This window comes from Oreochromis aureus, linkage group 5, assembly GCF_013358895.1.
Source record: "Oreochromis aureus strain Israel breed Guangdong linkage group 5, ZZ_aureus, whole genome shotgun sequence".
Classification (NCBI taxonomy): Eukaryota; Metazoa; Chordata; class Actinopteri; order Cichliformes; family Cichlidae; genus Oreochromis; species Oreochromis aureus.
This window is the reverse complement of record NC_052946.1, coordinates 16,048,831-16,065,022: the sequence shown is the minus strand read 5'-3', so window position 1 is coordinate 16,065,022 and position 16,192 is coordinate 16,048,831. Positions and strand designations below refer to the sequence as shown.

General features: G+C 44.1%; 1 protein-coding gene across 2 annotated transcripts in view; it reads left to right on the top strand.

Moving 5' to 3' along the window:
• Positions 1-16,192, top strand: part of foxp4 (forkhead box P4) — a 91,972-nt gene that overhangs the window by 18,650 nt on the left and 57,130 nt on the right. For both annotated transcript variants that reach the window (XM_039612174.1, XM_039612173.1), the window contains exon 2: positions 14,916-15,095. In XM_039612174.1, coding sequence (XP_039468108.1) covers positions 14,925-15,095 — 171 coding nt within the window. In that variant the 5' untranslated portion in view covers positions 14,916-14,924. The remainder of the gene's footprint in view (positions 1-14,915; positions 15,096-16,192) is intronic.

Below are 16,192 nucleotides of genomic sequence, written 5' to 3'. Positions count from 1 at the left end.
CCTGTTAGCTTTAACGTGGCACAAAAGGTACAGAGACGCAGTGGCATAGAGTCATATCACGCCGGCAAAGAACAGAACTGTTTTGGTAAAACCGGGCTCGATTAAGACCCTCATTTAAAGTTTCATTTCATTTAAAGTTATGTAAAAAGTGTAATTTTGACAAAAACCTTCTGTGAGGACTTGATCGTTTTATTTATTTAGTGAGTTTTTGCTGAACTTAATGAGCAAAACTGGTTTAATGTGCATTTTGAGTTTTCACTTTTTTCATGGGGGGGTGTTAAAATGCTAATTCTGTGGTGTGTACGTAGGAGGATAAAACAAAAACCAAAAAAGATTTCAATTTTAACGACTGAAATGAAACAATAGTTGCATTTGGATGTTGTTATAATTGGAGCGAATGGCTGACTAGATAAACAGACTTCTATTGCTGGTGCAGGAGCACCCACTTGGGGGTCTTTTTCATATCTGTGCTCTGTTTAAAAATTTAACTCCTAGCCAGCGTTAAGCAGAGAGGGTAAAAATTAATATACAGCGAAAGAAGACTAATCAGAGATCTGTGGTTTCATTAGAATTCCTCTGTCGTGCTAAACTGTGACAAAAACATTATTTAACATCTTTACCTCCACTTCAGCCACTCAGAAAGGCTCAGCACACACACACACACACACACACACAGAAGGCCGTACAGTATTTTAATATCACTGCTTGTATATTCTAATCCTGACACCACTTGAAATATAATTCTTTCCCCTATTTTAAATCATGGATGTGAAATTGCATTAAGGCAAGAGTGTGTGGGCATGAAAGCAGGGATGTTAAATGGACATATGAATGCAGGGGTGAATCCTAACCTATTAAGTACTTTCCTTATTATTTCTGAAAGTGGAGCGTGATAATTAGTTTGGTTGAAATCCTATAGTGGGGTGGAGGTATGGGTCTCAATAGTTGAGCCAAATTAATTTCTTCTGTCACCTTGAGCATACGTTCCTCTTAATAGGTTTAATTTATTTCACGGTGATTATCTTCTTTTTTTTTCTTCTTTTTTTTAAAACCACTTGACTGTGATGTTCATATTCACAGCAAAATCCGCTTCAACCTTCTGCACATGAATGGTATATTCATACCTAAATATGATATATCTGTACAGCGTCATTACTGCCTGGCTGCTGAGTCTGTGCGATCTGAGAGATGGCACTGCGCCGTTTTCCCAGGGGTCCCTGCTGCCGCTGCTATTGCTGCCGCGGCCCAGTTGTCATGTGATCCATGTGTCTGGCTAAGAGCTCAGTTTTTCTCAGGAGTCACTCCAAGTCTTTTTAGTCCTAAAAGTTAACAATCATTCTTGATGTTAAATCCATCAGAAACCTCCATGTGCCACGAGGTCGCTTTAATAATCTCCCCTGTGTGTGTATGTGTGTGTGTGTGTGTGTGTGTGTGTGTGTGTGTGTGTGTGTGTGTGTGTGTGTGTGGAGGTTAGGGTGGGCCATGGGAAAGTGGCATACCTGAGCGGATTACAACGATCCCAAGGACAGCTTTCCGTGGGACAGATTGAAATACTAATTTCTTGCAAATCCGAGCACAGTGCCATTTTGTAACATCTCACACACCCCGGACCCTTTTCTATCCAAAAGAACATGAGTCACTGCGAGATGAGCATACCTTGAGGGTATGCTTGTGTGTGTGTGTGTGCATTGCGCCCCACCCTGGTATGTATGGATTGTTTTTGATCCACCAAGGATCACTCTAGTTGCCCTCTCTGGTTTCAACTTACACTGGTAAATTACACCCAGTCACTGAATTTACATCCTATTTGCTCTCTCTCTCTCTGTGCATGTGTGTGCATGTGTGTGTTTGTCTTGATTGTTGACGTCATCTCGCAGAGCTGTTCTCGATGTCAGGTTTGATTAAACTGAATGAAGTCCAACTGTTTTTGTGTTTTCGTCATTTAGGGGAAGTAAAATGGAAATGCAGCTGTTGTGTTGTGCGCGCACGCGTGTGTGCGTATGTGTGTGTGTTGGAGAAAACTGGTTTGTGGTGTGCGGCGGCGAGTGCGTAAGACTGGTTGTCAGCTGGTGAGCAGCAGAGACGCGGTGCATATAGAGAAACCGGTGTGCAAGTCTCAGTTTTCATTTGAGCTGCTGCAGTACGGGAAGTCTGATGGGTTAAAACTCAGATGGAGAAGCTGCAGTCTGCCAATTAGTGCACCAGATGTCAGTTATTGTTGGACTAAGATTATGGCAATAACTACAACAGGCCAACGGTTATGAGCATGTGTGTGTGTGTCTCTGTGTGTAAGTGAGCTAACTCCAGCGTGATAGATTTTAAACAATCTTCGTTTGGGACTTGCTCCTATTTTATTACTCTTCTGGCACCTGTAGTGTTTTTCAGAATTCCATCTCTCTTCTTTCTCTCTTTCTGTGTAGTTTTTCTGCATTTTGGAAATGTAAACACTTACAAAATACATCCAGATGTTACCAGCTGTGCTCCGCCACCACAAACACTGGGCAGGCAGCGTGTGTGCGTGTGCGCCTCAAAGGCTCCTTTCTCAACTCTTCACTCTCAGACAGACAAAATGATTGTGTTGTATACCTCTGCTTCTTTGTCTGAGCGCGAGCAGGTTTTCAACTATGGTGTAAAACAGTGTGTTTTGACTATTGAACTATTACAGTTGTTCAAAGCTGCTGAATTAAAGGCTCGAAAAAGTCCGAAAAAGAACGATTTCATGAAAACATCTTCTGCTCCTCTCTCTCCCGGGCATGAGCACGTGCACCGACACGCAGCCTCATCTCTTGCAGGACTACCCTTTTTATGGCTCCATGCAGATTTGCCATCACGAGAGATTGGACCGAGTTCAACTACTCTGCGTAGGCGACGGTGATAAGGGTCTAATTGCGAGGTGAATGGTGTTAACGTTTGTTTACAAAATGCCCTTTACGGCGTGCACACATGCATATACGCAGCCTCACACACAATTACCTGTTCGGCGGCGTTCTAATTAGCAGATGTCCTTACCTTCGGTAATGATACGATGCTATTACTGGTGTTTTTCTCTCGCTCAGTCTCACAAATGCTCCTATACCCAACAGGTGAACATATTTAAATGTCAGCCACATGCTGTTTCAGATGTTTCAGCATGCTGTATATTTGGATGATGTGTGTGTGAGTGTATGAGTGTGCATTTGTTGATGCGCTATGGTCATTGCTGAATCCTTGCTCCTTGGGGAGTAATTACAGAGGAGATCTTCTGGCCGCTTTCTCTCATTAGTGTGAATATGGAAAGAAATTGTAGGACCTCAGTTTGCATGAGTAACACACAAAACACACACAGAGGTCTGTATTTGTGTGTGCGCGCGGTACCGAGGCTAATGCCATGACTTCACCCTGGAAGCACATGGTGCACTTCTTTTGCCGCATGTCTATTTCAGCCATCGCCTCTGTGTGCGTTTGCATCTGTTTGTGTGTGTTTCTCCTATTCCGCAGCATCTGGCCTGAGCCCTGCTCGGTCCTTCAATTCAAACTGCAGGTTGTTTGTTTGGGTTTGCCCTTACAAACACACCATTAGCCCTGTCCTCTGCTCTCAGGACTATTCCTGGCTCTGGCCTCAGTTTAGCTCAGGCCTGCTGCCTGGCTCACTTGGAGGTCCCTGCAGGCAAACCTCAGTCCTACCAGAATCCAGGAAGATCCGAACCACAGCGCACCGCCTAGCCACCACAGGGAAACTCTAGCTGCTTCGACCAGGCTAACCCCACAGCAAGGCTTAAAAGTCAGCTGGAGGGCTTTAATGTGTGTTTTCTAAAGCACATCCTTTCTGTTTGATAGTCAACCAGTCATGATGCAACAAGTCCACCTTTTTCTGCAAACAAACAGGAACAGGCAAGATACAGGCCCCAGCCTTTGTGACTAACACTCGGGTGAAAAAACAAAAAGGATTTGGGAATGAGAGATGAAAAGTGAAGGAGCCAAAGAGAGAGTGAGAGGCAGCAGAGACAGAAAGAAAACAACAAAGGTGGTCAGGACAAAAGCAGTATTGTATCACTGGAATGACTTGTGAGTTGAAAGCCTTAAAAGTCCTCCCTAGAGCCAGGTCATAAAGCCCAGAGACGGGCTTGGCAGCCGAGGCCAGAGCCAGACAGCCCTGGCAGTCGAGCCCAGAGAGCTTCCAGTAACAGGAGATGTAAAAGTCAATTTGCCGTGAAAAAGGTAAACAATCGGAAATGACAAATATGCAGGTTCTTTCCATCGCTCTTTTTTTTCATCTCTTGCTATTTTCAGTGTTATTACAGAAGACAAATGCAGGAGAGTGACTAGTCGGGAGTCATGTAGCGAGGGATCCCAGAAACATTCAAGGGGGAGAGTGGGAGAGAGGGATTTTTTTCCCTCCCCCTTCTTTTTCACTTCCTGAAACAGTCATGCTTGACTTTTCCTCTCAGCAATTGAAATACATAGACTCCACATTTGAGTGCGAACACACAGTTTCGCAGAAGGACAAGTAAGGGGTCCTGATTAAAGAGGTGTAGGTCAATACAACCATGCGGATGGAGAAATGATTGAGGGATTTGGAGATGACAGGAGGGAGAGAAGGGGGGGATGAATCCCTGGGGGCCTGTTTAGTGGTTAGGGGCCCTTGGGGGCCCCGGCGGAGAGCTCCATTAGTGGAACGATCTGAGCATGGGGGGAGCTGGTCCTGTGGCGGGCCTTTCGAGGCAGGGGCCGATCTGTTTAGCAGCAGTTTGTCTGCATTGCTCATAACATTGATCCTGTGTTGAACTGCAGCCGTAGGAAAGCTCTTTGCTGCTGAATAGACTGAGCAGCGGAGTATTGATGAAGCAGAGTGGACCAGCGGAGAGCCCTGCATCCCGTTGGTCATCGGTTAAGACAGACAGATCTTGGTCAATACATACACCCTACGGCTGCCTTATGGCACGTTAAATCGGTCCGCATACGTGCATGTGTGAGCAACATTTAATGTCTTATTGAATCTAATCCTCTTTGCTTTCTCCACTCGTCCTTCTCAGATTAACAGATCTGCCATGACCAGCTGGAGGGAAAAAAATGAAAGAGGGGGGGGAAAGAACAAGTGAAAAAAACAAACATGTTTCCAGGCCCCAATTAGCCCACTTTTATTGACCCTAGATGTACCCCCTCCTCTTTACTCCATGAAGTCTTTCTAGCCATAGCGCACCGCAAATTGGCTCCTCTTTTTTTTTTCTTTTTTTAAAAAAATCTGCACATTTCCAGAGTGAGACACATTGATGGGAGCTGTGTATACGTGTGTTTTTATATGCGAGTCTTTGCCACCGTCTCCTCGCGTCCCCGTGTGTCTGCGCTGTAGGATACGTGTGTTTTGCGGTTGTTGTGTTTGTACAACATCAGTCGCTGAACGCTCACAAACAAAACAGTAGAATCCTCCGCACAGAAGCCCTCAATTCTTAATGAGATAATGACATGCTAACATACTCACAGCAGCAGCTCTGTTTACAGATGAAGACAAACCACAAACAAGACACAGACATGCTGAGCCCTTTAGCTTTTTTTTTTCCTACACGCTTTCGTTTTTTTTCTTCCTTTTACTCTTTTCCCCTCTTCCCGAGCTATGACTTTGTGTGTTCGCCAAGACATTGTGAGAATAACAGGTGGGGAACATCTTGATGGTGTGTGTTTCTGTGTGTGCGCGCCCAGTGAGTGCGTCTGATAGAAATGCTCATAGGCAGTAATGAGACAAGCGCTATAATGTGGCTGCAGACCAGATTCCCTAATAAGAGAAGAATGCTGTCCGTGGCATCCAGAGTTTTCCACTGGAATCACACATTCATCCAGCCTGTTTCCTGCCCCGGGGTCTTCCTCTCGGCATGAGCAGATGAGGAGAGGGAACCCTCTGTCTCCCTGTCCTGCTCCCTGCTCTTCCCATTGTCCCTATCCCCTCCCTTGCCACATCCTTCTTCTCATCCATTTCATCACCCCCCCCCCCCCCCCTCCTCCCCCTCCCCTCCCTCATCAGTCGGGGTCAGTTAATGTGGGCTATCGCAGCTCTGACTTTCTTTCTCTCTGTCGGATCGTGCTACTCTGCTTCTGGAGTGAAAAAAAGCACATGACTCACAAAGTGAGTCAGACCAATTCTGGCTTATTGCTGAGGAAATGGTGGTGGATTAGGAGGGAAGGTGTCTTTCTCGGGCTGTTACAGGAAACACACACATACCCACGCACCCAACACACACTTACGCGCACATACAGCTGAGTAACAAAAAAACCCAAAGTCTCCGAATTAATGGAATTCTTAGTCTAGCTTTAGAGCAACTTTAAACAAACCAAGACAGAAGTTTAAAAATTCACATTCAAACACTTTAACCTTGAAATCTCCCCTGCCAAGGCACTAGCTCCCTCTTTTTTTTTCATCTGTTAAATGTTTGAGTGTTTGATAGTTTGAGGTCTATAGCAGAACCCGCCCGGGAATTAATGTCATTCATATGCCCTGCGGAAATTACTTTTGAAATGCATATAATCTAAAACATGCAAATGAGGCTGACTTTGTGCACCCTGTTTAATATGAATTATCATTTTGTGAATACCTATTATTACTGCGTACATTTCTCCAATTATATTGTTCTTTTTTTTGTCACTTTTGCATACGAACGCACACGTGCACATCAGGAGCGCCAGAAACGAGCGTGCACGTGTGTATGCTCGATCACGGCGGCGTGCGGGCGCACACATAGGCCCGCACGCGCAACACACACACACACTCAGAAGAATGTCTTTGTGATGGGTGTATTTTAATGAGGAGTAATAAGGATGGTAATGACCCAGTCGACTTCGCTCACTCTCAGTCTTTGTTACTCCCTCCCTCTATTTCCCTGTGTCTCAGTCTTGCCCACTGCCTGGCATACAGCTGTTAGTTTACATAAAGCCAATGAGAAGAGTTCATTTAAAGAAAAAAAAAGGGGGGGGGGGGCAATTAAATGCATGTAGATGCCTTTTGCAGATTCTGCACAACTCCAAAAGTCCTTAAACAGCAAATGAAAATAACAAGGCAGCAAATACAAGTGTTGCTCATCCAATTTTCATCAGCTGACTGAAATATTGATGCGTTTTAAAAGTGAACTGTGCGTGTTTAGTTTTGTCTCTTCCTTTTCTGTTCTGGTGATAGAGCACAGCTATTAATGTCCTTGTCCAAGAGGCAGACTTTTTTTTTTTTTTTTGCTCTTTTCTCCTAAATTGAATTGAAGGCATCCCCTTTTCAAACGAATTACTCTATTAATTTATTTATACTGTGCCATAAATTATTCTATTAATATTAGCATGTACCAAATTAGTATGACTTCTCTCAGTGTTCCTTCTACTTCTATTAATTAGCATGCTTGTCACTATAACAAAGATTTTTCTTTCTCTGATAAATTATAAAGGAGACATTTTTTAATACAATGAGAACTGCCTGAGAAATGATTAATATTTTAGTTGTGGCCTGTAAGACAAAAGTGAGGAGAAAAGAGCGAGAAGAACAGAAAAACTAACAATAACATGGAATACATTACAGACTTTCATTGGTTTGCAGCACTGTTGATTTTTATTTTTATTTTCTAAAAGAGGCGGTGGAGGGAGGGGGCACAAGAAGTTGTGTGAGTGTGTGCACACCCATACTGAATGCTCAGGGATATCATCTTGTTTTAGCACTTTTGGATAGAATGTGAGTTAATTTAGTCTGTAACAGCTTGGACCAAGTTCAAAAGTACTAAAATCCAATTAATTTGAAAACTGGACATGCTATCATTTTCTCTGCATGTCTCCTTTAAAGTCTGGCCTGTTTTTACTGTGGACTTATTCAATTATATTTGATTAAACTCGTTCTGATCCAATCTATTAATTAACTAGGAAATGCAAAGTGCCCGACTTGAAAGCCGATGTACAAAATTATATCATGTCCACTTTGATATTTATTTATTTATATTTTATACACCACTATTTTTTTTTTTCTTCGAATAATCCGTCATAACCCTTTATTATTGTAGGTTGCTCTTCCCCCATTTTACGCTAATATTAAATCTTTTCACTTTATCTTCCTTTCAATGCAAATTTTTGATCGTAAATGAAATTTCGCCTCACCAAAAGGCTACTACGACACACGTATGCGTCACGCTTCCTCTTTCTGTTTCCTCCACAATTTTGCCTTTTCACGCCATAAAACATAAAACGTCCCATTTGATTAAAATTAGGTACTTGGTAATTTATTCAGTGAAAGTGAAGGATATCGGTGTCAGGTTTTCTACATATTAAGCGAATGAAATTCCACTTTTTACACACACACACATGAATGTACGGGCATATTTGTCTTATCAAATTTGAAAAGACTGAAGACTGAAATTGTGTTCTAATGTGTGCATTTGAATTCTAACATTAAGGGTTGCATATTAGGTCACACTGACCACATCGCATATTGTTTGCGTGTCACTTCTGTGGCCCAAATATGTAAATCTCTATGTACTTAAGTCTCAGTTTACTCATCTGTTTCACCTTCATGTCATGTGACTGTGTCCCAGCTGACACCGTTCATCTGTATTCCTCAAAAAAATTTCTCTGCCTCTCTCTTTCTTTGTCCCTCTCTGCACCCCTCACCCCTCCCTCCCCCTTCACAGTGAAGGTCATTCTAATAAAGAGCTCTCGTAGGACAGAGCTGCTAATTGCTCCGCGGCGCTCTAGCTGGTTTCAGATCCAAATAAAGGCACATCGCCTTTTTCAAAAAAGCTCCTTTCCTTGCCCTGCATTCCTCCACCGCCCTCTTCACCTCTGTTCCACCATGTTAAGTACAATCTGAGTAATATTTGTGTGAACCGTATTAGCCTGACCCTCAGCCTCCATTACCTCTCAGGACAGAGGGAAGAGATGAAGGTAAAATCTGGGATTTTGTACCTTCATGATCACGGGGTGATTTTCAACTGGCACATGAACATGCACGTGCACAAGTTTTACCCCTTTAGGAATGTACAACCCGTGATCTTAGGCTGAGATAAATGAGGTGTGCATGAAGTCCATGCTTTCTACAAATATTTGTGTGTGTGGTGCATGTATGTATGTGTGTATCTTTGTTTCCAGTATTGTGAACAGACAGCAGTCTCCAAGCTGGTAAATCACTTACTGCACTCTAAAAGAAGGGTCGAGGTGAAGGCAGGAGTGTATGTTTGCCCCGGTCATACACACATGCGGAGCGATCTCATCGGTGCGGAATGTGCTGTGTGTTTACCTATGGCTCCAGAACCCACCTGACCGAGGGAGGCTAATCTTTATGGGCTCTGTAAACAGGGACTTTGTCTTCTGAGAACTGCAGGAGGGCAAGAAGACACACAATTCACACAGCATGCAAACATAGACGTGCACATTAGATAGAAGGGGCAAAAAGCATACTGCAAGTTAGCATACATACTCTACAACAGTACACAGAAAGGCACACGTGCATGCGCAGAGACACATGCACACGCAAAAGCGCTATTAAATTCTCACCCAAACTAAACACCATATGGCAGACAGTCCTGCAGAAGTATAGAAAAACTCCTCGTGTTTACATAGTGAAGGATTTTCTTATCATCTGCACTCTGAGCCCCCTCTCTTCTTCTCTCCACTCCCTAACAAAAGCACCGGCTTCTTCATTAGCCAGCTGCACAGCACAGTGGAGGTCAGACTACAGGCCAGTGCTGCTAGCTCCTCTTTCTGGGTTGATGATGCTCTTTGAAGCCAGTCAGTCAGCCAGCCAGCCGGTAGTAGATATTGGCCCACATCTGACTGACTATCTGTCTGGGATAATGGAGTTCACCTGTTAGCACTGGAGCAGGGCCAGGGCAGCCGCAGACATCTAGCATTAGCCCCTTTGCTGTTAGCCAACCTGTTAGCGCTGGCTGACAGCCAAAGTAGCCTGGAGCAGTGCTGTTAGCAGCTGCTAGCTTTAGCTCTCTGCTGAAGTCTACCTGGCTGGTATATGTCTGGTTTATGCGCACAAGTTTTTTGTTTTTCTTTTGTGCCTGTGTGTGAATGTAGTGTGTTATCTTCCTTCTTACTTCACCTTTGACCTCATTCTTTTTTTTATTGAAACTAATACACGTCAGCTCAGAAATGCCACACAGATATCCCTCCAATTCCTGTTCCTCTTCCTCTCATGATCTCCTTTTGCTTTCCTCTCAAGGATAGAGGGCAGAGAAGACAGCTTAAGATCTCTGAAACATCCACAGAGGCTAGATGTTAGCTGTACTTTATGTGGACTGGATCAAAAGATTTTAACATTGAATATTTTTGGATTAAACTGAATGCAACAAAGCAATTCGGTGTCTTGACAGAGAACTGGTAACATTTTGTTAATAAGCAGTGAAATAAGGCAAATATAGTTAGCACTATGAATATGCTTCACAACAATGCATGCTCTGTTGACAGTAATTAGTTTAACTGACTTTAGAGTGACTGTTCTTAACAAGTCTGCTAAGCATGTGCTGACACGCACACGGTAGCCTCATTGGTTAAATAGTCATTTGCTTGTGTGAAAAGGTAAAGCATTAGGTGCTTTGATAGCAGGTTGTTGTAGAACTCCTCCAATAGTCACTGCTTTATTTCTTAAAGCAAATATATCTACTTATTGCTTTTCATTTCTTTCTATTGTTTTACACCCAACGCCAGAGTATGTCACTGTAGCAGATAAGTACAATTTGCTCAGTGTTTTGGATTGCGTTTCTCACTCATTAACCAACAAATGGATTTATGAAGACATAAGTGGCCAGATCTGATAGTTGGATTTGTTCTGGCGTTTGGGGTTAAATCAGATTCCCTCGGGGATAGTGTCACAGTTTATTTAGCAGCGGAGTCTGACAGCTTGTTGGGTGAGAGTGTGAGAATATGGGCGTGCAAGTGTTTACTAAATCATGATCTGTCTTTGCATGACAGTGTTCCTGTCCTTGTCAAAGCGCAAATATAGAGCAGCTTAGGCTCTTTATAATGTTTTCAAGAGACAAATCCTTTAGCTTTCCCCAGTGACAGTAAATAGGACGTTCTCTGGACAGAGTGACAATAACGACTGCGATTCCCTTTCCTTCCTCCGAGACTGTCATTTGTAATGAAGTAAAGTCGTCGCAGTTGTTACAGTTAACCAGATATTTTGTGAATCCACAGAGCCGCTCTTTGTCAACTCTGAATTGCGATTCCTGATTACAAAACAGGTTAGAGCTGTGGCTCCTCAGATACTGTCTTCAGAAGACGGTCTCACTTGCTCACAAATATTGATTGAACTATCAGAGATCATAGACATAACCTATGTGGGTTCTATTTCAGGGTGAAAACTTTAATGTTTTCCAGGGTTGAACCTGCCACTAGTTGCCAGGCATAACCAGAGGGAGAAAGACGGCATGAAGAGAGCAGCAGAGATAATTCAAGAGTCAGATGAAAGTAGATAGATGATGGAGTGTAGATACTGGTACAGACATTTTTTTTCCCCTTACCCCCTCCCTCCTCCACTCACTCTCCCTCCCACTCTTATTCCCTCAGTTCTTTGCCTAATAAGCAGCGTTCCTGTGAGCTGATGCAAGGCGGAGGAAACAGAACAGGCGTTCTGGGAGTGCAGGAAATATTCCCACATGAGGCATAACATGATAAAGACTTATTATCTCACTAAGCTGCTGTAAACACAGATGCACACATAAATGCACGCCGTACACAAATCTCTCCCCCGTCTCGCACAAACACACATGCATTCGCAGAAAGTGAAACCGGTCCGGCTTTACAAAGTTCCTGATGAGCAGTGACCAGGAGGAATCTGACAGAGCAAATACCTCGGACAAAGCCTGGGAGTCAGCCGCGGTGAGCCAGCTTACTGGGCATTTGGCTCGGCTTGTTTGAACTTCACACACCCAGAGCAATGGGAAGAAACGGAGTGAGAGTTTTTTGTTCTGATCATTATTATTAATGCTGTGTTTTTGGGAACATCTGAACAAGCTACAGTACGTGTTGCAACAAGACTCATCCCAACGCCTCTCGGCTCATCAATCTCACCAGACGCACACATAAACACATGCACCAAGCGTTCGCAGTGAGCTAATCCATTACAGTACAAAGGTAGGTGTCAGCCTCTTAGACAAACACACACAAACACTCACGTATACGCCAGAGTCATCAGAAACATGTTGAGTCCCATTTCCCTCCTTCTCTTCTCCATCCCAATTAAAAGGCAAAAGAGGCCTTTTATTTCCCTCTCTTCCAAACACATTCTTTATCTCTCTGATCTGCACTCCGCCCTCCCTTGCTCAGTCCCCTCGGGGTAGTGGGAATGTCTCTCCCCACACACTCTCAGGTCAGGGGTTCAGCAAGAGAGGGTCTGAGCATGTAGCGAGATTGAGAGAGCAAGAAAGAGGCGCAGATTGAGAGCGGGGTAGCGGGCTGAGGCAGGCCTTTGCACGGGCAGCTCCTCTTCGCTGCCAGAAACACTTAAATGTAAAAATCGTGTGTGTGTGTGTGTATCATAACCCTAATCAAAGACTTCAGGGTAGATTTATGCCCCTGCCTTTTTCCCGACCTCCATTACACCAACTTATATACACCCATTACAGGATATGACAGAGTACACACCCTTTAGATGGGCATGCCACCACACTGGCCTGTGTGTGTGTGTGTATAAAAGACAAGGCTTTGCTCTCAGCTTTAAACACTTCCCACTTTCCCATTAGGTCCTTGTCCACCTGCAAGCTCCATCTCTCTGTCTGTCTTTATCTCTCTTCCCCTCATTGCTAATAAGGTCAATGAGAAAGAGTAAAAAGCAGATGGGTGTACAGTACATTACGGCATGGCACAATATAGTGTGGGATAGATAGCAGACCGGTGATTCATGCTTAGTGAAATGTGTGATGATGTGAGGAGTTTTCTACCGCAGTGCAAAGTCAGTGGACTGTGCGACGAGATCTGTTGATCACTCAGCACTATGCCTTGCTTCATAATATTACCTCAGGGAGTAGTTTGACCTAGCAGGGATCTGGATGAAGGCGGGAGGAGACGAGGGGTTGGGGTTGGGGTGGGACAATGAAAAAGACAGAGAGAGAGAGCGCACTGAGGAGAGGAGTGAGGTTGGAGATTAAGTGACTAGCTTTAAATGTCACAATAACGCTCTACTTCTCACTCTTAACTTCACAGGCGGATGGGTGCCAGGAGGGAGACAGGGGAGAGTTAATGGGGAGGAAAAATACTGCAGTGTGATTTGTGGCTCTCGAATGGCGCTGCTTGTTAGGGAAGAGTCTCGAACTGGTGAAATATGTCAGTAAGCACCTTGTACTTTTAAAGGTTTAGCTCGCAATAATTTAAAAAATAATAATCCGTATGGCAAAAAATGGTCTCGCCACAGTGGCCAAACAGTAGCTCGTCTGGGACTGAAACCGGAGAGCCCGGTTTTCATATAAATGAAGACATTCGGAATCCTTCTCATAGAATTCCTCGATGATCCACGTTCGCCCAGTGCACTTAAGTGGCACTGATAGCTTGCATGGATTTATTTCCATGTTCTCAGGCCTTGAGATGCTTGCCTCGAATACTTTTGCTTCTATCCCAAAAAAACAGTGACATAGAGTGGAACTGACACAAAAGAGCGGAAAATTTATATCCGGGTTTTGCAAAACCTTTAAAAGTGGAACCAGACTATCAGCAGGGCTGGAGACCTCATCAATGAGAAAACCTGTTTTTTGGGGGGGGGGGGTTGTGAGTATGATTTGAGAGAACTGACCATTTAACAAGCACATCCAGCCCATCCACCTGCACACACTTGTAACCCCCCCTACATACACACAAACATGCTAAGGTCCCTGTCCCTCAGCAAGCATTTGGCAGCATTCCATTAACAAAGCCACCAGCAAACGCTCACCCTCACCTGCTGTCAGAGAGAGAAAAAAAATATGCACACACACACTCATGTTCACCTGCTCTTGCCTCAGAGGAAAAGAAAAGTTAGATTCTCCCATGAAATAGCTTTTATTGTTTCCCCAGAAGGCATGGGTTGTACGCCTCTGAAACAACACACACATGCGTTCCACACGCGCGCACACACAGACGCAGACGGCGGGTAGAATGCCTCGATGGCGTTTTGTGTACCCACTCCGGGCTGCTGAAGTAACAGCAAAGAGAACTTTCCCCTTTTAAAGTGTGCACTTGTATGTTTGTGTGTGTGCGTGTGTGTCTGTGTGTGTTAATTTCTAAAACTGGATGAGGCAGAAAGACGAGATTGAGCTTGTCATTAGGAGTTCACAGCCTGCGTGCTTGTGTGAAGGTTTGTTTTGTTTTGTATTAGCTGAGCTTGTGTGTGTTCGGCGCGCGCAGAGTGTGTGTCTCTGTGTCTCCTCTCTCCCACGCTCGAGCTCCTAACGATGGCAAATGCGCCTGTGTGTTTGCGAGGCGTTGTTTCTCAAAAACAACAACACATCCAGGAACGGCTCGTTTTGCCGGGTTTTGTGGAAGGAACACGCTCTAATTAGAGAGGCCCTCTGAAGGTGCATCAAACAGATCTTTCTCAAAGAGCAACCAGCTCATGTCTCACACACAGCGCACACATGCCACCTCTGATTATTGGAGAAATGTGTGTGTTATTTAACTATATAGCAGAGTATTAACAGACTTGTCAGTTTAGATTTGCTGCACATCTGATCCTAATCCATTGTGTATGCTCTGAGACACACACATTTACATGGAGACAAAAAAAAAAAAGTGTCTGCTTTAGGTGTTGGTTTGTGGCCTCTTGGGCAGGTTTGTGCATGACCGCGAGCCCTTTTTAGAAAGTGTACATGCACATAAATGCACACTGTTCTCTCTCTCTCCTTCAGCTTAACTTTAGTTTTCCAACTTGATCTGTTCTATCAGATAAGAGCTGAAACTGCCCAGGTCAGTTTTGTTCAACCTGTGACACGCCCTTCTGTCCTCAGGTGCCAGTGATGATGGTGGAATCAGCCTCTGAGACCATTCGTACGACGCCGTCCAACCAGAACGGAGTCAGCAGCCTCAGTAGCCAGTCGGATGGAGGGGGCGGTAGAGAGGGTGGGTCCAATGGAGACACCAATGGAGAGATCAGCCCAGTAGACTTACTCCACCTGCAACAGCAACAGGTGTGTGCATTAGTGTTGCATATGTGTTCGCATGCTGTTTTTTGGCCTTTGTGGGGTCTCCCTATGGGTGTAATGCATGCTTTTTGCATTGTGTTTCCACTTGTCTATATGTGCTCATGAGACTTGTTTTGCAACCCTTGTGCAACTTGTGATTGTATATATGGCACACTGTATGGAGCAGCACGCACACGTGAGGTCGTTGCATAACGTACAGATGTGACAACACTCGAGTGGCCACACAGTAATAGTGTGCGTGTGCGAGCAGTGAAAAGCTCTGACAGGTTGGCTGGTCGTTGCTTTAATTAGCCACTCTTCGTAATGTGCCAAATAATTCCACTGGGACACAGTTCCCCGCATTAATTCCTACTCGTGAGATTCCCAGTGATGGATTTTTACACAGTCCTCACAATCCTGAAGAAGAAAACAGGGAAGAATAAGCTATTGTAGGTAAGCTCTGTGTGTGTGTGTGTACATTTCAGATTCTTATTTTTATGACACACTCCATATAACACTCGAACGTGTGTCCATGACGTGTGTTTGACACGTCAACATGTAACGTCTGGAGTTATGCTATTCTTCTTCTGTCTCTCTCGCTCTCTCTCTCACACAGACACACACAAACACACACAAACACACACACACACTGGCCACTGCGTCAAATGGAATTTCCAAACTTTTCCCGGAACTTCTTGGATGAAAATTTTATTTCTCATTCCCCTCAGAATCCACATAACTCTCTACTGATTACTGTCTGAAGGACCCTGGACCTTTACACGTACTACAAACTTACAAACACACACACACACACACACACACAGAATTTCACAACTTTTTTTTTCATATAAAGGTCTCTACACTAGTCATTTGTCCGTAAATGCACAAAAATGTCCGCCATGTTGTCGTCTAATGATCTAATGGTGGAAACTTAGTGAGTCACGTTTTTCAGTAAATGACGAGGCGTTTTCTTTATTGAATAGATTAATAGATAGAACATATTTTTGTCCTCCTGTTTATTTTTTTATGCATGTTTTCTATGTTTGCCCGTCACAGAGGGTCAGTGTGGGTTTCTGGGTTCTTTCTAGTGAGGAAACCCAGGG